Source organism: Strigops habroptila, chromosome 4, assembly GCF_004027225.2.
Source record: "Strigops habroptila isolate Jane chromosome 4, bStrHab1.2.pri, whole genome shotgun sequence".
In the NCBI taxonomy this organism is placed as follows: domain Eukaryota; kingdom Metazoa; phylum Chordata; class Aves; order Psittaciformes; family Psittacidae; genus Strigops; species Strigops habroptila.
The window spans coordinates 46,418,511-46,441,295 of record NC_046358.1 but is presented as its reverse complement, the minus strand read 5'-3'; the positions used below and the strand labels follow the sequence as shown (position 1 = coordinate 46,441,295).

At 34.6% G+C, this 22,785-nt stretch overlaps 1 protein-coding gene across 17 annotated transcripts in view; it reads right to left on the bottom strand.

The window, feature by feature from the left end:
• GPHN (gephyrin) overlaps window positions 1-22,785 on the bottom strand; it is a 312,212-nt gene that overhangs the window by 55,023 nt on the left and 234,404 nt on the right. For 8 of the 17 annotated variants that reach the window (XM_032919854.1, XM_032919855.1, XM_030481562.1 and 5 more), the window contains one exon: window positions 20,676-20,732. The exons of 5 other annotated variants lie outside the window; for them this stretch is intronic. In XM_032919854.1, the coding sequence (XP_032775745.1) occupies window positions 20,676-20,732 (57 nt within the window). Of the gene's footprint in view, window positions 1-12,351; window positions 12,394-20,675; window positions 20,733-22,785 lie in introns of all 17 variants that reach the window. 4 more of the 17 variants (XM_030481561.1, XM_030481564.1, XM_030481563.1 and 1 more) reach the window with 1 other exon arrangement.

The window sequence follows — 22,785 nt, the reverse complement described above, 5'->3', positions numbered from 1 at the left end:
TTTTATATTCTATAAGATACAATTTCATTATGCCGGAATGCAACTTGTAAGCTTTCTCCCATAGCTGCAGTAGTAAATAGAATGTGAAATATAATACTCAAAAATAAATTAAATGAATGGTAAAATAAAGAGTCCTGCTGACAATTTCTATCTATCAATCATGATTGGTCTCAAAAATGAAATCAATCACTGTACTGAATTGGATTTATTTATATTTACATGATATGTTTTGCTGCAAATAAAAATCAGTCCACAAAAGGCTTTTTTACAAGAAAAATAGAAAAAGACACAAAGAAAAATTCATGCTACAAGTAAAAAATTCATGTGAAAAATAAAGGGAAAAAGAAAACTGAAAAACCCTTTAACACTTTACCATAACTTAGGAATTGTTAGAGAAATTACTTACCTTTTTAAAGTCATAACAAGATTAGCACAGAGTATTAAGTCAGCTCTTCATTATGGGAGGTACAATTAAAAGCCAGTCGTTATAATAAAACAAATTGCTACACAAAGATGAAGAGTTTCCAGCCCAATATGAAAAGCTAACTCTTATGGGAGTACATTTCAACTCAATTTTGCAACATGAAGAACAATTCAGAACAATGACACCAAAACATGAGTTATCACCAACAGAAAGAGCCAATTTCTCAGGAACACACAGCCTGTAGGAGGCTAACCCATAATCTTTATCATTTATGGGAAAGCACATTGCTTCTCTTTAAGGAAAGCATGCAGAATATGGAACCACCAGCAGAAACCCAAACATTCATACAGACACAGAGGACTAAGGTACAGCAAAGGGAATGAGTTCATTAAGCTGTAATGAAGGAAGCAGGGTATGCAAAGCATAGCAGCCATTAGCAATTTAGAACTCTATTCCTCTAACGGTCTCATGAACAGTGGGGAGGCCTGTCTATGAGGTATTACACCTACTACGACTTGCTGTTTGTGAGCAAGTGCGTAACTCATATAACCTCTCCTTGAAACTTTAGCAGTTTTATGAAGACAATTTATTCTCTGTGATGTGGGAAAGCATGCTGCTGCTGCTTTCTTCTACATGTGATTTATTAGTAATGACATAATCTGAGTTCTGTACAACACACCCTGTGCACATGCCATTTGAATGGTCTCTCAAATACCTATCTGCTTTAAATAGATTTCAAATCATGTATGATCTGATTTATAAATGTAGGGTTTGCATGCTGCTGCCTAAAATACCTTTTCCCTGCTAAGAGTGAAACATACATTAATCAATATCTGTAAATAAACACATAAAACTTAATCATGAATAACAATGTCTCAAACTGGTGTGACAGTACTGTAAAAATTTATTTTGGTCTGTTATTCTAAGCAATATATGTAAGGTTAAATTAGGAGTAAACTGAAAAATGTAACGAATTACATTGGTTGGTTTCATTAAAAAATTTGTTTAAATCTAATCTGAAGAACAGAGAATTGCTTTGATTTAATTAATACAGAATATAAAAATGAAGTTAAAAAAAATTCACAGGAAAAGAGTATCTTGGAATTGCAAACTTCACAAAACATTCAATGAAGTATTTGAGGATTAAATAATGTTACTACAAGATGCAATCTTCGTATTTCAGGAACACATTCCTAATCAAACAGCACTTTTACGCTGAGCTGAATATGCAAGGTCTTAAGAGTATGCTTTACGGCCACCTGAATTAGGACTGAAGTCAGTTCAAACCTACAGAATGATTTTTTTCTTGTTATACTAAGAACACGTCTGAAAGAGAAAGGAAAGTGAGCTCAAGGAATTTGATAGCAGCAGACATTACGCATTAAGATGTTTTTAAAAAGGAGCAGCATGGTTGTTGGGATTCACCTCACCAAAATTTAAATATGAATAATGCAGTATTCTACACATGGAATTACTCACTTGGAGTCAGTGAGAAGAAATAAGCAAAAAATTATTTGAAGCAGAATAATTTTAGGAGCAGATTTTTACCACTTATTAAATGTTATGCTTGGTAGACTGGACACTGAACAGAAGTAATCTTCAAATCTTGAATATGCCTTTATGTCTTCATCCATATATTACTGAGTTCTCTTTTCTGAGTTTTTTCCTAGTCACCTACACTTTACATAAAGATACATTTTATTTTCATCACTGTTTCCCAGGAGACTCTGAACACAAATATGGTATTTTATGGTCAGATTATGGTTCATCCTAACTACTGTTCAAACAGGATGGTGGAAGTGGACTGATGAATACACTGTACAGACATGAGGGCTGAATTGGTTCATTTTACAGGAGCAGTATTTGAAAAAAAATAAAAGTTACTATCCATTATTTGGAAGAAAAGGAAATGAAAAGGCAAAGGCCAGTTTTCTGGGGTAAGACGCTGATTAGTCATCTCTCAGTGGAAACTGACCTTGTCCTGGAGATGCAAAATCAAAATGATTATTACTAGAAGAGGATTCAAACAAAATCTTACACACCAACTAAAGTTGCAAGCTGAACACCTCACTGAATAAGAAAACAGGAAGAACTATGTTATGTACAGCAAAAAAAGGAGACAAATTGGTAATCTCCTATCTGGTCAGAAAGCTAATGGAAAAGCAAACTTGCTACTACAAACTGGCGGCATAGGCTTGATAGTTGAGAATAAAAAGAGGAAAAGAGAAAGGAGGTGGGTTTTATTTCGTCAGAGGAATTTTAATGAAATGCTTACATTTTTATGAGAAAAACAAAAAGCTAGCTTTTGTGTTTTTAAGAGCATGAGACAGCATATAGATATGCTGTATGAATAACACTGGAAAGACAGCATGTTTCTGTGATGTTTTAGTGGCTGTTCAGGACTTATTCAAGATCACACTGGTTTTGTTCAGAGAAGCAGTATTAATTATAATACCCAAATATGGACAGGATATGCATCTTGTATAAACTGAAGCCATATTAAGTCAAGACATAGCCAAATGATTTGTTCACAAATTCCCAATGCGTATTTCTAACTTGATTTGTAAGACACAAGAAATCTCTAGGAACACTGCATTTGGGAAAATCAAAAGTTCTACTACTTGTAGTATTAGCTGTGGACAAGATCTTTATTTCTTTGAATGAAAATCTTGAACATTCTCCAAATGCCCTGGAAATATTCTCCAGTTTGAGAAGTAGATAGCCTAAGTAAAGGCAGAGAGAATAAATTTTCTTTCCAAAGTGATACAAAAGAAAGGCATTCCTGTCATCCTTGTTTGCCACAGAAATGGGATTTATTTGCCTATTTTCATACAATCTCACACCCTGGAAATTTGATGAATCACTCAGCCTTCTAAGTATGTCCTAGATGTCTGAGTTATATCCTATCTGACCAGCATAAGACTTTTTAAACTCCATGTCCATTTCAGTTAAACCGGCTTTTGAAGTTGCTGTTATTCAGATGGACTGAAAATATGTGATAACTAGAAATTCTTGTCCTCAAGCACACCATAAATTACTCTCTAACCACTGATATATACTAATAAGGTTGTCATTTTTAAAAGTTTCATTTCTATTACAAGTGCTTTACTTTTATATGAAATTTCAACTATTTTCACATTTCTGTTTCTTGACCCAGCAACAGCAAATTTCAATGCAACATTAAAACAAAGACATTTCCACAATACTGCAAAAAGAGTAAACTATTTTTCCTGAATGTATGACTCTCAAAATCAGAATTTTAAAATAAACTCTTCATTCAAATTTAGTCAAGCAAAATTGGTAAGTTTAAGTGAAACACAACACTCAATAACATTTAGGATGTATCCAATCAATGTTATGTGTGCAGCTCTTCTTTTTCCTTTGACATGTAAGCATCATTATTTCATCATTATTTTCAACAGGGCTTCTGCATGAGACAAGATAAGGCTATTAAATTTTAATCTCCCTGTTCAAAAACTGATTTTACATTTTACTTACTAAACATTAGCAAAACTGTCTTCTGAATGGGGAATTATTTAGTTCTTCATAGATTTCTCTGCTCTGTTTGGTTCTACAATATAAAACATCCTAATACACATGAAGGAATTTATTTTTACAAAATCTTTTGTGAAGCAGAGGGATGACTTGATTTTACAAACAAGAAACGGAGACCCAGAGACATCTAAACTAAATTTAACTTGACGTGCCTGCAGCTGGACTACAGAATGAAAAGTCCCTCAGATGCCATTTATTTCAACTGCATTTGGAGTGCTCAGCATATGTGAACATCACTCAGCATATGTCTCAAGTAGGACACACACAAAATGAGTACCCCGACAACAGTGTAAGAAGTTTTTCCAGCATGAAACATGAAGTTTGCATTAATAGGGAGGCAGAAAATGCAGTATAGTCTTTCTTGGCACCCATTCAGGGCTTTCTGCCACAGCATCATGTTTTCCATTCCAGCAGACAGCTATGCCTCCTGGACTGAAGCCAGATAGCTGTAGTCACCATTCACCCCATCTGCTACAACTGGGAAACAGACTTCAGTTTTCATAACATCTAGTTATCATCAATATTTGAACATATGTTGGTGGGGAAGGGACAGAGGCTTGTTTGGAACTTTCAGCTTCTGCTACTTTTGTTCCTACCTGGTCTGAGGCCTACAGGCCTCCATCCTTTTGATCCAATGTCTGTGGGAGTGAAGAAGCATCTCTCCATTGACCTTGATAGGATTTTGAATCAAACTTGGAATTGCTAGCAAAGCCTACAACCTATATTTCACGCTTACAATCTCACCTTTCTGGAAGCTGACTACATAGGTAACATTCCTTGCATTTCTATGTTAAAAGACTATGAACACATGAGAACACCACCAACAAAACCAAAGCAATGATAAGCTTCAAAAGCCACCAATCACCTGACTAGTGAATTTTCAGGCCAAAAAGTCAACAAAAGGCCATCGCTCAATTTCTTAGATTTTTAAAGCATCTTTAAATTTCAGCTTTTTCCACTAGTGTTTGCCAGCAATTTTGCTTGGAATTTTTATAGTTATTATCATTCTAACATGAATGGCTAGACTGCTTTTCTAACTGTATAAGCAGGAACAAAACATAAGTTTTCCCATGTGATCCAATCAGAATTCCTGCCCCAGTGTAACTCCAAAGTAGTTGATTCTAGTTAAGCTTAACATTTTAATTTGAGTTAGGAGCATCAAATTTGAAGGGCTTCAAGTAGAATTGCAAAACCTAGTAAACACAAGTAACAATAACCTTATATATGGTGTATATTATAGTAACTGATGTATACAGCATTCAGCCAAAACCTCAGGCTTGCACATTTTCAAGTATAAAAATGCATAAAGCTCATTTAAATTCAGATTCAAACTAGGAAGCAACAGCTGTAAGGAAAATAAAGCTTCAGTATGGGAATCCATCTGAGCAGTAAATACCAGTACAGTGAACTTACTGCATGAAGAGCTAGGTTTCTGCCTTTGACTTGAGGCAGAAACACAGACTATATTCCTCTGAGGAGAATCCTTAAAGTGAAATCAGAATCATCATGGATGAATAATGCAATGATTTCAGATGGTTCATAAGCCATGGAAAGGAGATGGTGGAATCAAGCAAATGCTGCACTGAGAACTATACTGCCAAACCCATGTTAGAAATTATTTTTGAAAGTGATCAGAAATACAAAAGCAGAAAGAGGATCTGCATTTAGGATTTTGCTTTGAGCCTTAAAGGCTCAAAAGGGTAAGATTCCTTTAGCTCCGTCTTGAATTTGGCAGTCTGGATTGCAGGGTCCAGCACAATGGTAACCACCAGCAGTTATGTGCCTGAGACCTCAATATTAATTTGGCTGGGCTTCTAGCAGCACTAAACCCTGGAAATTCATAGAAAATAAAGGGATATGAAAAATACTGTGAATAAGGACATTCCTCCCTTCAGTTCTTAAATAAAAAACCTCATGGTAATTATGTTTAGCAAAAACACTTGTTTCCATGTTACAAAACTGCATTTGAAAAACTGCAAAACCAGGAAGACAACAGGGAGCACTGATGGGAACCCACTGACATCTGAGCTATATGTTACTGACACTGCTGTGTCTCTCTAATTTGATTTCCAGATCTTAGAACAGACACTGTCCACTAGAGACACATGTAAATTATGTCATACATATGGCATTTTACACCAGTGATTACTCCAAAAGCAGTCATAGCAATGTAATAGAAGTTTTGATCTACTTTATTACTGTTTCAGACTCCAGACTAATTTTCTATAGCTTCTATTACTGAAGCTGACTCTGAAGAATTAGTTCTTGGGAGCTGAACTTAACTTAGAAAGCAGTTGCACTGAGTGTTATTTCCAGTGTAACAGGACACAAACTAACACCTGGCTTCTTAAACAAACTGATATAAGTAGTAAGACCCTCAAAATAAATACTAAGCATTGTATGCTAGCAAGCAGCTTGCTACTGGCTGGTGAGCAGCTTGCTACTGGATTTAAAAAGAAAACAGTGGTTGTCTAGAAAACAAATATCACATTTATATCTAATCAAGCCAGTTTTGATGCTATATAGTCCAAGGAATGGTACAGCACAGGAAAATGGAAACAGAACCCCTTGCTTAAATGGATGTAATTATAGAGAAATAATGACAAGACTGACTTCAGAAAATGCAAATATAGATTACATACATTAGTCTAAACTATAACCAATCAAAAGGAAAATTACATTAAAGCTCTCTGACTTGATCTAATTTGTTTTATAAATGATTGCACATCTCTACCATAAGGCAGGGTGAAATGTCTCCCCGTTTTGTGGAAGAAGGAGAAAGGGAAGAAGGAGAAAAGGCATTTAAAAAAAAACCATAAAGACTTGTCTTGAAACAGAAAGTAAAGAACTTTAGAGTTCCAAATGAGGAAGGATGGAAACTATTTCTGAATTACTTGAGGTTTTGGAATATAGAAATGTATATAACATTATCTGGAAAATAGTTGTGATTTTGTCATTCAATTTCTTAATGCCTATGCTTCCTAATACACACTTTGAATTTTATTTATTCTCTCTCTGATAAATACAGAGCAGGGAAGCATTTTACCATCATAAAATCAACAAAAAGTATTACAATTTCGATAAGTTGAATAGATAATATATAAGCCAAAGTTTGTAATATTAAATGAGATGCCATTCAAAATCCCTGTTTCTACCACTCTACTAAAATTTAAATAGTTCTTTGTAAATGGACTTCGTGAGTGCTTGAACCGAACTTATTAATAGAGAGTAAAAAAGTGCAAAATGTTAATATGAAGGGATAATTTTATTTGACAGAAGTCATGAGGTAAGTACCATGTACAGAGAAGCTATAGGATTTAGTAAAATTTTGCTTCTATTTTGGATGTATGAACTAATAAAGAATCTAATTTGAGAATAAGCAGGGGGTAAAAAAGATAAATTGTATCTGAAGTACAAATATAGTAACATTTCTTAATGATTTTTTAAAATAAATTTGATTGTAAATATCTAAGATGACATTCATCGAAGTTATTCATGTATACCTTGATCAGATTATTGCAATAACCCACTCTCCTTCCTGATGTAGCTTGAAGTTTTGCTATACTTTCACTCATGAGATGCCTTGAATGCCTTTCTTGATATGACACCTAGCAAGAACAGTTCTCTATTCTGGTACGGAACAGAGAATGCTACAGAAGATATTTTGTGCAGCTATTAATCCCAATAACAAGAATTAAGATAGAACTAGCAAACCTTTTTTTGCTTTTTTTTAAACAAATAAGGAAATAAGATCATTGGCTTTTCATAAACTTTTGCACTGCAACGTGCGCTGAGCAAACCATGTTTCTCTAAAAGTAAGAATTTTAATTAATTCAATTTTCTTAGGCCTAGAGTACTGTAGCACTAGTAGCAAAGTAAAATACAATAGGAAAAATATAAGTCTTTCAATGGCAATTGCCAAGTAGAAAGCTTTTACCTTTTGTTCAGGTTTGAAAGAGAAATACCTACAAATTCTGATTTTACCTAAAATCTCATTCTTCCATTTTCAACAGCAAAAAAACTTACACAGAAAACCAGAACAAGATTTTACCAATATAGTTGGACAAACAAACAAACTGCTGATACTTAATTCCCTGTACTGGTCCCTCTGCTCCTGTATTATCAGGTAAGATAACACAAGTCTCTGTTGTTTTATTAACAATGCTAAGTACACAATCAAATCCTGTCAATCAGTACGCAGCTAATACATATTCCAAACTATGTTTATGGAAACAATGTACTTTGTGCGAGAAAAGTCTGACATGAAAGTTTGCAGACATTTCACAACACAAGGCATCATGTTCTAACCACTTAATGAGGCTAAATAAAACAGACGACAAGCTATGGACCTGACTGTTTCCCCCTTTGAAAAACATACTTTTTTTTGTTTTTTAAAAAAAGCAGGGGATAACACTGCAGTAAACATTTTGCTGCCACTATACTTTAAACAATCAGATCAATAGGTTTCCTTCATTATGCTTTTACCAAACACATAGCGCATGCAGAAGCGAGCGAGCGAGAGATGCTGGTCTGAGATACAAATGAGGGTAAAAAATGGGGCCATTACACCTAAGTGTAATTTTATAAATTAGGACACTATGAATCTCCATTGGTCAATCTCCTAGTTTTGCATTTTGTATGCTATTTTTATGATAGAAGTTGAATTCAGAGTACTTCTAAAAATGTAAGTGAAACCAATCTGATTTAATAATTTCTTAAGTGAAGCACTGCTATTAAAAAAGAAAAATGTTTTGTGACAGCTGGATAAGTAGATTATAGCTATATTATACACATACTATACTGCACAACTTCTAAGTCAGCATTGTTCCTAATTAATATTTCTACTCTTAGAAAAATAATTTAAGTAGTCGTGCTAACATTTACAAAAATTTCAGGCATGAAGCTAACCAGTGTTCATAAAGGGGGAAGAATTTATTCTATATTGTAAAGCTCAAAGAGAATATGAATTTGTATTTTACTATTATATCATTTTAGAGCATTAAAGCTTTACTTCTCTTGCCACAAGGGAATCACTTTTTAATGAAATTCACTTTGATTTAGTTGAATTGAACCAAAGACAGCCCCTCATTCCAAACAAGAGGAATTGCTAAGGAGCTGACTGGGGCTAAGTAGATACATAGTACTACTACCCTATAATGTCTGGAGTTCAACAAACTATGCAAAACTTTCTGTAACTAAGGGTAAGTAGAAATTTTTAACAACTTTCTGCCCATTCCTCTCAAACAGGTATCAGTTGACCACATTCATAGTTCCACCAGTGCAACTGGTGGCAATAAAAAGGAACAGGTGAAAAGAAGTTTTTCCTAATTATTGGGAGTCTGAGACACAAAAGAGCCTCTACAGGATGTTTTCTGTGAAAAAAATCAGGCAGTGAAATCTACCTCAAATTCTTCACAATGCAGAATATCAAGTTTCTCTTCTGCTGGAAGATCTTTTACTTCTTCAATTAAAGACCTTCTATGTAACAGCAAGAAAAAAAATCCCTGACAGTACACTCACTATCTTTTGTTGTATCTTTGTCAGAGAGCATGTTCAGCTAAATTCCCACAGCATTGATTTCATTTCTCTCATCTCTGTGTTCCTGGCATTCTCTGAAGGCCTAAAGATATCTGGTGATGACTCGGACATACAAAATTAAGAAGCTCTGAAGTTGGTGCTTAAGAATCAGCTTTAGAAAAATATTTTCTTGGAACAAGAACCACAGAAATATGTCTAAACACAAGAAACAACACTGAGATTCTATCAAAAGGGTGGTCCTTTCGCCCCCCGGATATGTGCAGTACATTTCTGCTTTTCTTCCCCTTGATAAAAATTCATGGTGGACGTTTGGACTTGATTTTCTATCATATCCTTCAGAGTTTAGGATGTTGTTCACTCATAGCAGCTTTTCCCATTTTCTAAAATAATAGCAGATGACATTGAGCATTGCTGGACATGCATCCTGATATTGTGCTGTATTTCTGAAGAAAGAGTCTTTTACAAAGTTAGAAACTACACCACAAATCTTTTACGGATCCCTGAGAATCTCCAATCCCTAGAGATTCAGATCCTACAATTGCCAGAGATGTTCAGTTTCAATTGATTTGTTCTTTTGGATCTGTCATTGGCTCAAATGGTCTGTTCAAAAGTACACAGGACGTTACCCTGCCACCAGGGAAAAACATACGCATTTTTTTTCACACCTCCAGTCTGCAGTTCTGGAGAGGGCAGTCTAGGGCTTGCGCTATTGCTTTCCTAAGCATGAAATTCTGATCAGCTAGAAATTTTTTATCTGCATCACAAGATCTGGTTCACCAGGCAGCCAGGTTATGCATATTTTAGATATGAAGATCTTCCATTTGGACAGGGTATAAGGGACAAGTTGCTTGTACAGTCTTGCAGTGCCACTTTGATACTTCAGCGAGCAGATTCCTTACAACAAATTGCAAAGCAATCCATTTGCGGACAGCAGTCACTAAGTTTTCATGCACTTTATACTCCAATTTTCTTGTTCAGTTTCAGTAGAGTCTCTCTATTCCAAGATTACTAATTGGTACTACAGTCTCGTAGCTTTGGAGAAGGCAAAATAGATTTTGGAATCTGATCAAGCAGGAGACCCATACGTGTTGACCAGTCACCAGCCACAATGCCCAGGTTCATATTTCTTTCGAAGACAGTGATTGCTCCAGAATGTGAAAAGGACAAATGGCTGAAGTTGCCATCAAAGCAAGAAGAGTCCAGTTTCCCTTAAAGCGGTTTATTTACTTCACAAACCATAAAAGCATGTTCACCATTTTTGCTCATGTGCATTATGACAGTGTCATCAAGCTGAAATGCCTGTTGATCCAGTGCTTTCTCATAATTTCATACGAATCATTCAGAAGAAAGGCTGGTTCAATGCGGATGGCCTTTGCCTTGCATGTGAAGCACTGAACTTAATTCCTTGCTGCTGCATTAGCCAAGAAAAAAGTGTCTTTGTATGCATACAAGCATAGTGTTACTTATTTATTCCACATTAGCGTTTTGACAATAATCATGATAAAAACAGAGACTTTCACACAATACAGTAACGAAGCACAATAAACTGCAGAATACGTATTAGGTGCTTTTAAGAACACATACTTAAGTATCTTTAAAATAACTTGTCCCCTGGAGCCAGACAGCAACTATTTATCTATGGCAGAAAAACTGGTAAGCATATTTCTTCTTAAAACCTGTTTTATTAGATCTCTTGTCTGTTCATACACTGGAACTAGAAAAAAACTTTCTATTATTAAGCACGAGGAAGTGCGAGGAATGATGGCTTAAGAAACTGAAGCTTTTGAGAACAAATTAGACACGCATCAGCTAGGTATTGCTTACACACAGATCTTCCTGCTTAGGGACAAAGTGACTGAGTAGGTGAGCTCCTTATGCTTACATTGTCTATGATGCTCATTAACACAACATTCACATCAGGTCTAGAACTGGGCCGACAGTGTGAGATAGCACGAACTGTCATCATTTTAAGAGATCTTGTCAACTTTAAGGGATTCTTTTAAAATACAGAATAAATAACTATATATGCTTAAGAGTGATTCGGTACTGCAGAAAACCTTAAGTCCATCTTTTTGATACTCATCCATTAATCATTTATAACATGCTGAAGCCTAATCTTTCCACAGTGGGTCATGGATATTAATTTGACAGTATTTTATACACTCTGTTTTTATCCCATGATGCTGTGAATTCTAGTTTATCTTAACATCTTTCTCCTTTTCTTTCCCATCCTAATTACAATTGAATGTACTTTTCAATTCTTGCTAAGATGGTACTATACTTTATTATAGAAGACTACTGTGAAGCCAATATGCAAGTATTTACAACAGTGTATGCATTTTGGCAGGTAGTGACCCAAGCCAGAGATATGGGAATTAGTAATGAACTAAAGGTATCATAACCCCACCTGTATCTAGATAGGTAGTTAGCAATCATAATGTGACAGCCATCTTTACAGAGTTTTTCCAGTTTCATCAGCTGAAAATGGATCAGACTAACCACTGAAGCATTTTGCAGCCTGGACATCTGTAAATTTATTATTTTTATTTAATGTAAGAGATAACTAAGGATGCTTTTACTATCTAATTTATGTTGTTATGTCATGTAGCAGTTGCCTTGCTAGACTATACACCATGATTGCCCCAGACTGGTACAGTGATTTTAAAACCACGTTGAACATGGTCGCAGATTGATCATGCAAAATCTGCTCCCCCCCAGCTGATTTTTACCCACTTGTGCACAAGTGCAATGCAAAAAAAGAAGAAAGTAAATAAAAGCAAAAAGTGTGATGGGCGAGCAGGTCAACTGTGTGAGAGAACACGTGCAAAGTATACCTCAGAAACACTATAGGTGGATGAGCACGAAGGGAGCCGAGCCTGGTTGTGCAGTGGGGAAAAGAAGACATTGTTAAAAAGGAAATGGTGGCACAGTAAGGATCTCAGAAGGTTTTCTGTATAGGTGGTTCCAGCACTGAGATAGTAGTAGGGGGTTCATTAAGTTTCCATGACCAGCTATTTCAGAAACTCCAAATTTATGCCTTTTAAGGTGGAAGCTTCTTAAAAGAAAAAAAAAAATGTACTGTGTTTGTAAAATAATTAAAACTAATGATTAATCTGAAAGCAACTATCAATCCTGCCTCCTTTAAATAGCTAACAACACTATCCTTAGGACAATATGGTATTCTAGGATGAAGCTTTACCATTCTCTTTCATTTAAAACTATTAGTTTTAATCTAACTCTGCAAAGGGTACAATGTGAAAACCTACTAGAAGCCCTATTCTTTCCTGTATATCTTTATGTTTTTAGATGCTCAGAACCAGCATTTTAACAACAGTGGATTTTCTTCAATCTCACTGCCCCAAAAACCAGAATAACTTGCAAAGTTAAATGACTAATGGCCAGATATAGGTCAGCAGAAACCTGCAGAGTATGTCTCTAAGCAATGTAAAGTGCTGTGAGTCTTGAGGGATACTGTCCACTGTCAAAAGCTTTCAGCGCAAACACAAGTCAATTGGTAACACTACAGCTTTACTGATTGCTTAAGAAACATTTTGTTTGTACACGACACTCATTTTACTATTAAGTAAAATATAATACTTATGTACTTACATAAGTATTAAAAAAGGACTCTCCAGTTATTTATAGGATATCTTTTCCTAATAAATCTAATCTGAAAATCCTTTCTTTGCTTGAAAACATTTCATGTTTCAATTACAAAGAGTAGTAAGAGTTTTGGTGTTTTGGTTTTCTTTTCCCCCTTAACTTTTGTTAGATTAATAGATCTGATGACAACTGGATGTGAAGAAAGACTAAAAGCAGCCGAATAAATGGAATTTAAGACTTCTTTCTTCTAAATGCATTAAAAATCTCCTCTCAATTTTTTCTACGGGAAAAATGAATTATCAGAAGCCCCAGAAAAACTTCCTTAGACTTCAACAAAATTAGTGTCTAGACTTCAACAAAACAGCAGTTTGGATACATTTGTGGTAAAGATGAACCCAGCAAGAATTTCCACATAAATTATTCGTGACCTCTTGCTGACATAGGTATTTTGATGGACTGAGCAGAGAACATGGTACTCATAAAAAGCCTCTCATGAATATTCTTCAATCTCAAACGTCTATTTCATAAGTCTTCATTGAAATATAAAATATCACTTCCAGGAAAACTCTACAGTCACATTTGTGTTCATTTATGTCTCTATTATATAGTTCTATGCAGCTGTTCTTTCTTCACTAACGTTTTTTAATACTCTGAAAATATTTTTGTTCTTTTCTGGCATTGTGTATCTTGTTTGCTCTTCTAGATAGCATTACTAAGGAAATAAAAATCACTTCAAAACATCTTAAATGTTCACATGCACTCAGCACTTTGTTTTCCTGACAAAAAGTTTTCTTATAGGGAAAGGGTTTGCAGAAAAATTAAGTCAAAAATAGAAGATTCCTTCAGACAAATAGAAACATAGAAAAGACAGTTTTAAGAAATCAAGTATTATTCTTAACAGTCCATCTTGTTTTCTAAAAAAGGGGGGGAATGGGAAGAAAAAAGGAAAAAAAAAAAGAGAGATCTCCTTATGACAGAGAAAAATCTGTTTCCAGCAACACTGCTTTGAAATTTTTCTAAGAAAGAAAAGAGTGTGGCTTTGCTCAGAACAGGGGTTCATCTAAAATTTTGGGTGAATCTCTAATCAAGATTCTCATAAATAGTGTCCAATCATTGTTCCCATGGTTTGCCTTGCAACAGCATGGAAAAAGAAGAACCATTAGCTTCAGGTTTGCAGATGAGGATCCAAAGAATGCAGTAACAAGAAGAAACATCACAGCATCACTTTTTTAAGTATTAGCAACTAGATAAACAGAAACAACTATGAGGATGTTTGGAATAGTATTCTGAAAAGCTTTGAAGAACTTGGTTCATCTTGTCTACTCCTCACGCTAACTTACAAGGGGTATGCTAGATGCTTGTATACTACTTTAGTCTTCTCTTAGATAACTGCTGCAAGAAGAATGCTATTACTTTCCTTGTCAAATTACCCTGTGATCTAATTATCCATATTTTCATTAGTATCTAGGCTAAACTTACCATTTAACTTCAGTCTTACTCTTCTTAGTATTTAATCACTTTAAATAATTTTATATTTTTTTCATAGCTTCAGTTGTATAGAAGCAAATTATAATATTTAATAAGATACCTGTATATTTTATTTCTCCCTATGCTTGAACACACAATTTTCCTTAATCTCTTAATCTCACTCACTCCTATTTCTTTTTTTCTTATTCATACATGTATAGACTCTCAATTTACCTATGACATTGTCTCATAATCAGGAAATTGAAGGTATGCTCAAGTGTTCTAGTCTCAATCTAATGTTCTTGAAGAAATGATTATGCTTATACCACACTTCTACATATAGTAATTGCTGTTTGGTTTATGTTCAATAGGATCACACAATGAGACTGTTTAATCTGCTGCACACTTAATTTCCTGATCATTTCTATGTCACTGTTTTCCTGCATCTGCCCAATTTTAGCATTTTGTAAGTGTACAACTTCTGTGTTAATAACACGTTTAATTTTAAAATTAAATGTCAATACTTTTCCAAATTCCTTTGACAGTTCTGCCATCTATTTAATTTAATCTACATCTGCCATCTACTCTGCTTTCAATTTATTATCATATATGAACTGCAGTGCTTATTTTTTCCAGTATGAGAGAGGGGGCAGCTCTCTTTATTTTGCATACTACTTGACAACCGCTATACACTACCTTAGGTGAAGCTAACATTCTAACATTTGAGATGTTGGGCTCTTCCGCCCTAAACATTCAAGTTAAGGGGCCATGTTGTCAGTCACAGAAATACCCCACTGTGAGAATGATTTTAAAAGAGCATTGCCTATTTATACCAACTGAGAATCTGGTTCAAAGTCTGCAACAGCAATTTGTTGTTAGTCTGAGGCCCTTACTGGCTTGACTTAGATCTTTAATAATGGAATATTAAGACCAGGAATAAAAGCACCATAAATGTAATCCTTCATCAAGGCAGGTACTTAAAGAGAACACTGCATGCAGGAGACCGTAGACTGAGAGATACAGCTCTGTATCAAAAATGATAATTACAGTTTCATTAATCATCATCTATGGGTAGTATTTGGCCTCTGCTATGTATTTGGAGAATGTTTTTCTTGAACAAACCCAGAATCTTTGATTTGGAACCATGCTGGTCAAAAATCACACAAAAATTGTTAGGTATATTATGTGGGAACTCTGTGCGGAACTTCTACACTTAATTTTTTTTCTGATGGGCTTTCCGTACTATTTTTCTGCAGAATTTATACTGGCATTTAAAATTTTTAGCCTGCACAATTACCAAAAAAAAACCAACCAAAAAAACTTCAAATCACAGATTGAAGCAGTGCTGTTCTATTGAATTTCAGCTGAACTCCACACTTATAGGAAGGTATCAATTTTAGGCGGTATTGTGAGTTCTAGAAACATAAACCAGTCAGCTGTATCACTGTTGATAATCTCAGTAGCTATTGCGTTTCTTTGCTACTGCTACATTAATTTGAACAGTAAGGAAATGCTAACATGTCCAAGTGACAGAAGACTTATTTTTCTAAACACTTCTCTCTGGGAGGGGTCAAAGGATTTAGCCATGAAAAAACTGGAAGAGCTGCAAGGAAGATGAATGAAGTTCTCAAGTAGAAATGGAAAAACAAATCTCAGCTCAGGATAACTTGTCCGGTAAATGGTCATGCATTACTGCTGATATTAAAAGCAGTGTTTTAAAGTGAAAACTACCCAAACCCTCAAAATGCCTAATTAACTCAAACTTTATGCATGTTTTCAGTGCAGGGTTTTTTTGGTTTTTTTTTTTTTTTTTTTTTAATATCTGGCAGGCTTTCTAAACTTCTGTTGGAATCAGGGATATTCTGCAGAATTCCAATGTTTCCTGCATATTTCCAATGGCCCTTAAATGTAATCTGGAAAGCATGTCTTTGCAATTCAGTCTGGAACAAAGGTTCCACCTTAATAATATACACAATCGTGCAATAGCATTTCATTTTCACTTACGGAGCTGGCCATCAGATACTATATGCTCCCCATCCCACACCATTCAATACATTTGCCACATTGTAGGAGTATTAACAACTGACATCTAAACCCCTTTCCAAAAGTGGTATGGAAGAAATAAAAATTGTTTTAAAGATGGACTATTAACTGATTCCTCATTATTTTCTTTCCAATTGTCTGCTATTAAGTAAGGATTTGTTCTTTATTTTGATCAGTCATTTTTGTCTTCTAAAGTGTTGCCTTGTCTAAAACATCCATTATTGCAGTATGAATCAGAGTGGCAGTGAAAAAGCACCAGATTTTAGTTATAAGTTATTATATTTGAAATGTGCCCTGCTTGTTTTAAGAAACTTAAAGGGCATAAGCAGAATATATGGAACATGTCTTAGTTCGCAATCTGACTTCCTTACATTGTGTAGGATACAGCCACAAAATAACACATAAAGTGGCACAGAGGAACAGGATCATTTTATTACAACTAATTTTTCATGGCTAATGTGGTCACAGCTTTTTGTTTGAAACCTTTCCTGATGTGACATTTTCTGAAATCATGTGTGATTAGAACACATTTTTTGTAGTACAAAGTTTCATGACATAATTTGTTTCTAGCTTTACATTTATTCACTAGTAGTAATTCATGAATTTAAGAGTGAGGAATCTAAAGTAAAGTAACTTGCTTTGTCTTGATTATGACTAATAATTTGAGTTACCACCAAATGTAAAATACCACACAGTTTATTCTTCCCCAAAATTGATTCTTAAAGATTTGCCAGGGAAAAAATACAGTCTTTTAATTGATTTTTACTTTTTTTTTCTTTTTTTTCTTTTTTCTTTTCTTTTTTTTTTTTTTTCCCATAGAAAGCTGCAATATATTAGCAGCTAAACTTCGTTGTATTCCTTGTCAGATATATAGCTGGATATGCAAAAGCATCCAAAAGGGGTAAAAATTATCAAATCATTATTATTACCAAAATTATCTTGCACTGTATCACCATAGTGGATTATGCATTAGAATGATAGTGCTGAGAATGACAACAGTCACAGTGTATGGAAGACACAAACAAGACACGAATCTAAAGAAATTATTCACAGAATCTTTACTAGATAGATGTGCAAAGGGATAGAGGGTTACTACCTTTTACATCTACTATGCTCACAACTGTACCTTTTTTTGTAATTTTCATGATGCATTAAATTATGAGGCTTAAACTCACTTCTACAGAACTACTGAAAAGCTGATCTTAATTTATGAGGTGAACTACTAAACATGAGGTACTGCTGTCTGTATTGCTATGTTGGATTTGACTTGCTTTATTAAACATTCCTTGTGACACTGTGAGAAATACACAACTTTATATGGGTATCGTGACTGATATACTAGATCCTAATCCTTTTTTCACATTTTTTTTTTTCATTAAAGAACAAGCCTAATGCATAAGAAATATGCTGCAGATTTTTTCCTTAGTCTGCTAAAAAAACAATCAAAATTTGCATAGCTGGCCTTGAACCAAATACTAATCTATTTTGTGAGATAAAATAGGGATGCAAAAAGATTAAAGGCAAAGACAGAGGTACATGTGAACCTATATGCTTTTGGGTTACCTTCTATCAATTTTCAGTTCAGGAAACGCCATCAATCACTGGCAGAAGATATTTTTATCCTTTAAATTGAGGATGTCTATTTTATTTGTTGCTAAGTTTAATATTCACAAAACTTTTAGATATGCAACTTCAATTTTGGAAAGGGACTTTTTTTAGTTACTGTAAAGCCTAGCATTTTGATTGGCATTCATTAAAATGTAGTACGATATTCTTTTAAAGAAGAACCCTGTCAATTAGGTCAGGTTTCTCACACACATTAAAATGAAACCCCAGCCAGAAAAGAAAGAAAACACAAAGGGAGAAAGAGAGAGAGAAAGGAAAAAGATGGGGATGAGAGGACAAACCAATCAGATTTGGTGTTACCAGCCAGTGGAAGTTTTTTTAAAAAAAACAGATCACCAAGTGAAATCGTACATTTACTCGGGCAGAGCATCCTTTGACATTGCCTTCTAGGTGATCTCTGAGCTCCTCCAGCTTTCAATGGAGCTACATGTAAACATCAGAAAACGAATTGAAAAAGCAACCTGTTCTCTTGGCACTTTTTTTTTCTTTTTCTTTTTTTCTTTTGTTCTTTGTTTTTTTGTTCGTTTTTTTTTTAATTTTATTTTATTTTTTAATAAATCATAGCATTACACATTTCTCACTGCCTCTGAAAAGACATCAAAATGCTTTGGACAACACAGACATACAAGCTCATTAAACTTGGAATCTGGAAACAAGATACATTTGCTTGATTAACATGGCTCTTTTTTCAGTACAGGAAAAAAATGGAAGATCAAGGCACAGATAATTCTAATTATTTATTTGCTTATTTATGGGTAAGATGGTGTTCTAGAATTTATTTCCACAAATAACAACATTTTAGAGATAAATTTTCATGTTTGGGAACCTCAATTAGAATTTCCCATTTTCTATAATGATAGTCATAGAAGATTTTGTGTCTAAATATGTATTTTGGGTTGTGAAATTAAATCCTGGGCAATCAGATACAGAAATAATAATCCTAAATTAAGTATCAATGGGTGTTCTTAAAATAATAGGTGAATCCCATCACCTAAATTAGCTACATCTTCTACATATGTATACGTAGTAAACCTAGAATTGCACGTGATAACCCATTAAAATGCACAGGTCACAATAATTACATACACAATTTTCAAAAACAGCATAGAAACTGTGGCTGTCTTGTATTTTTGTCCATGTGAATCCAGTGGTCTTGAAGGTCTCCCACTGAAACAGTGCCTCATTCCTGTACAGTGCTCTTCTCATCAACACTGTAACTTAAACCTCTTCTCAAAACACAAGATGAAAAGATAAAGCCTCACAGACAGTGAGGAATGCTACAGATGCCTCCAACTATAAGTTGTATAAACAAATATCAACTGGCTTATTCTTCTATGCTGAGATCAATTTAAATGGTGGCATTACTGGAAAGAGGCGCATAATTAATCCTTCCCCTCCCCTTCTCTGTGCTCAGTGAAATAACATTTTCACAAAGAGCAGCTGTAGAGCAGTGTTAGAGAACAGAGAGGATGGCTTGTCCTAGAACAAAGTCAATACACTCACATACAAAACCAAACCAAAAGCTCAAAACCAAAGGCGGCAGGAAAGGCAAAGAGAGTGTAGAAGAAAAGAGAAATATTCAGTGCTTGAGAAAGTGCTAAAAGGAAATAAACTGGAAAAAAAGTGAAAAATTGGATGGCTGAAAAAGAGGCAACTGTTGAGATGGAACCTTAACAGGATGGCTTGTACTGCATATGATCAACATCTTGGTATAGGTTATATCTTGTGTTTTAAACCATTTATTAGGGTCTAACATTGTGCATGGTGGGTACTGGTTTAGGTATCTGCCTATTCTGTTACGTGCCCTAAATATTTGAGTATGTTTATACAAACATAAAAAAGGCAGAAGGGACTAATTATTAACAAAACAGTGTCTCCATTCTTATTAGCCTCACATGAATCTCTTATCTCCTCTTTATTTACTCTGATTTTTTCTGATTTAAAGGCTATATATACATGAAATATTAAACTCTCCTGTAATGGTCTTTTGCAGATTTAAATGCAAAATGTGTGAGCACTACAGAAGTTTAATTATGTTTCAAGATGGGAAGCAGTAGTCTGAAGATGAGTAAGTCACTTCTCCATGTAACAAGCAGTTAAGAGACAACAAACACCACAGATCAGAGAAGTGGTTTAATCATGATCACCAAATTACAGGCATTTCAAGGAAGTTGTTACTATCTTTTATTTGTAGTGACATTCAAAGCTAACTAACTGGCAGCCTGACTTCAGTTGTTCTATGTGTAGCACAGAAACAAACAAAATGTGACCCAACAGCAATAAGAATACTGAAATAAAAATGATGGGATGGTGAGAAATGGAAAAGCCCCTTCCCTCCCTCCCCTCACCTCCCCCTTCAAAAGGAAAAGTGTAGGCTATAGAAGAAAACTTGCAAAATAAATGTTAGAAACATATTTACTTTGAGGGATCCAACTCTACTAGCAACTCCTTTGCTTTCATCCGGCCGTCTAATTTGCTACAATGGGGGAAGATGGGTAAAAAAGACAGAAGAATAAAGAAAAAGTGAACTTAAAAAAATTTCCACACAATCAGTTAGCAGTACATGCAAGACATCAATTTGACTCTCTGAGACACCTCTAGAGGACAAAGACACAGACTCTAATTTCTGGAATAAATGATGCTTTATCATGGCATTTTGAACTTGCTTTGTTGATCAGTTTTATTTCAATATATTACCAATCTGGCACATATGCTGCATGCTGAATTCACTAACATTTTTGAAATAATACATGTTACTTATCTGATCTGGATATGAGGAATAATGAAGTCCTAAAACTCTAACTGAAGAAAAAACACCCTATATCTTCTACGAATCACACGATCATAGTATGCCATAACTGGGAGTATCAGGCCTGGCAAGTATTATGATTGATACCTGACAGAATGCAATACAGATTACTACTGACCCAGGCCTAGAGATTTTAGCCACTGCTATTAAGATTCCCAGTTAAAATTATGCTGCCCAACCAGAAAATTTTAATGCCAGACCAACATTAGATTTTTATTTTAAATATACGACATATATAACCTTTCCCCTGATATCTCCTATCTGATTACTTTTCATTTATAAGTTTTTTTCCTAGATGATGTAGAGGATGGAAGAAAAAAATAAGGTAGCTGCTCAAAAGGCTTCATATCATTAGAAGCAGGTAAAATAAAACATCCATTTACAGCAAAAGTTCTTCTTGGAATTGCTGAATCCAGTAAATTTAAATCTCTCACTGATCAATTAAACTTCTGTTGTGTCATTTGAAGTAAAGGAAGAAGACAACAAAAATGACTTAGGGATATCCTTCTAGTTCTGAGCCAAGACTGAATTGGAAATTTTTATTATCTGATGGTTATTTCACAGCTTACACAAAAGAAAGTCCCACACAAGTGAGATGAACCCTTTCAAACCACATAATCTGTCTTTAAGAAATCTCAGCAAAGAAGCCAAAGACTGAATGAACCATGGAAATTCAACTACACTTTATATTCTCTGGAGCACGTTAGCAAAAGCACAAGTTAGATTTCCCTGTTTGTTTTTATCTGACCCATGCAAAATGGAGAAATTCATATTCAAAACACAGTCAACAATGTATTTTTTACTTGCACTCAATTCTTAAGAAAATAATGCAACTGAGCAAATCACACTAGAAACATTTCTGGAAATTGTTCTTTCCTTCCCTGGTCTTATGGCATTAAAATAGTAAGTTTTGAACTCTCAAGTGAAACACCCACATTACTGTTTTCATGGGACTCCAGGCAAACCTCCAAGCAATTCTAGTATACTGACCAATAAAAACAACTGTCATTCTTAAATAAAATATGTCCCATTTAGAAGACAGATGCAATTAAATTATATGCAGTTTAACCTAGCTGCTATATTTTTGCTAATTAAAAAAACACACATAAAAATATACCTAGAAGCCAAAAACAACAAAAAAGAAGCCTCAATAGGGTAAAAAGATCCTTATTTGAAAAGAAAACAACAGGATTTAGGGAGTTAGAGCAAAGATATTTGGCCCAATATCCTACTTCAAATATTACCAGTCCCAGAGAATAAGACATAATCAAGTAGGACCCTAATTTGTGTTACTAAAAATTTTTCAAAATTACTATATTTAATTTTGTTTTGCAAAATGAGAAATAAGAAAAAAATAAATGCTGACATTCTCACATAATGACACGGAACTAGGACATTAAGAAGAAAACTGCTACATACCACAGAAACTTGGGGAAAAGTTTTAGGTGACAGCAGTATGCATTGCCTTTCAAGGAAAAAGTTTTTCTTCTACTACTTACCAGTGTGGGGATTGTGGCTGCTCAAATTATGCTGAACATTTAGAATTCAGTCAGAATTGAGATCAGAGATATTCTAGGTGCATATGACTGACATAATTACATATATTTCTTAAAAATATACAGAGGAATACATATACAACGTGTATACTGCAAGCAATACAACTATAAATGCTTGAAAATATAAATTACAAGGAAATAGCCTAAGGTCAACTCTTGTTTTA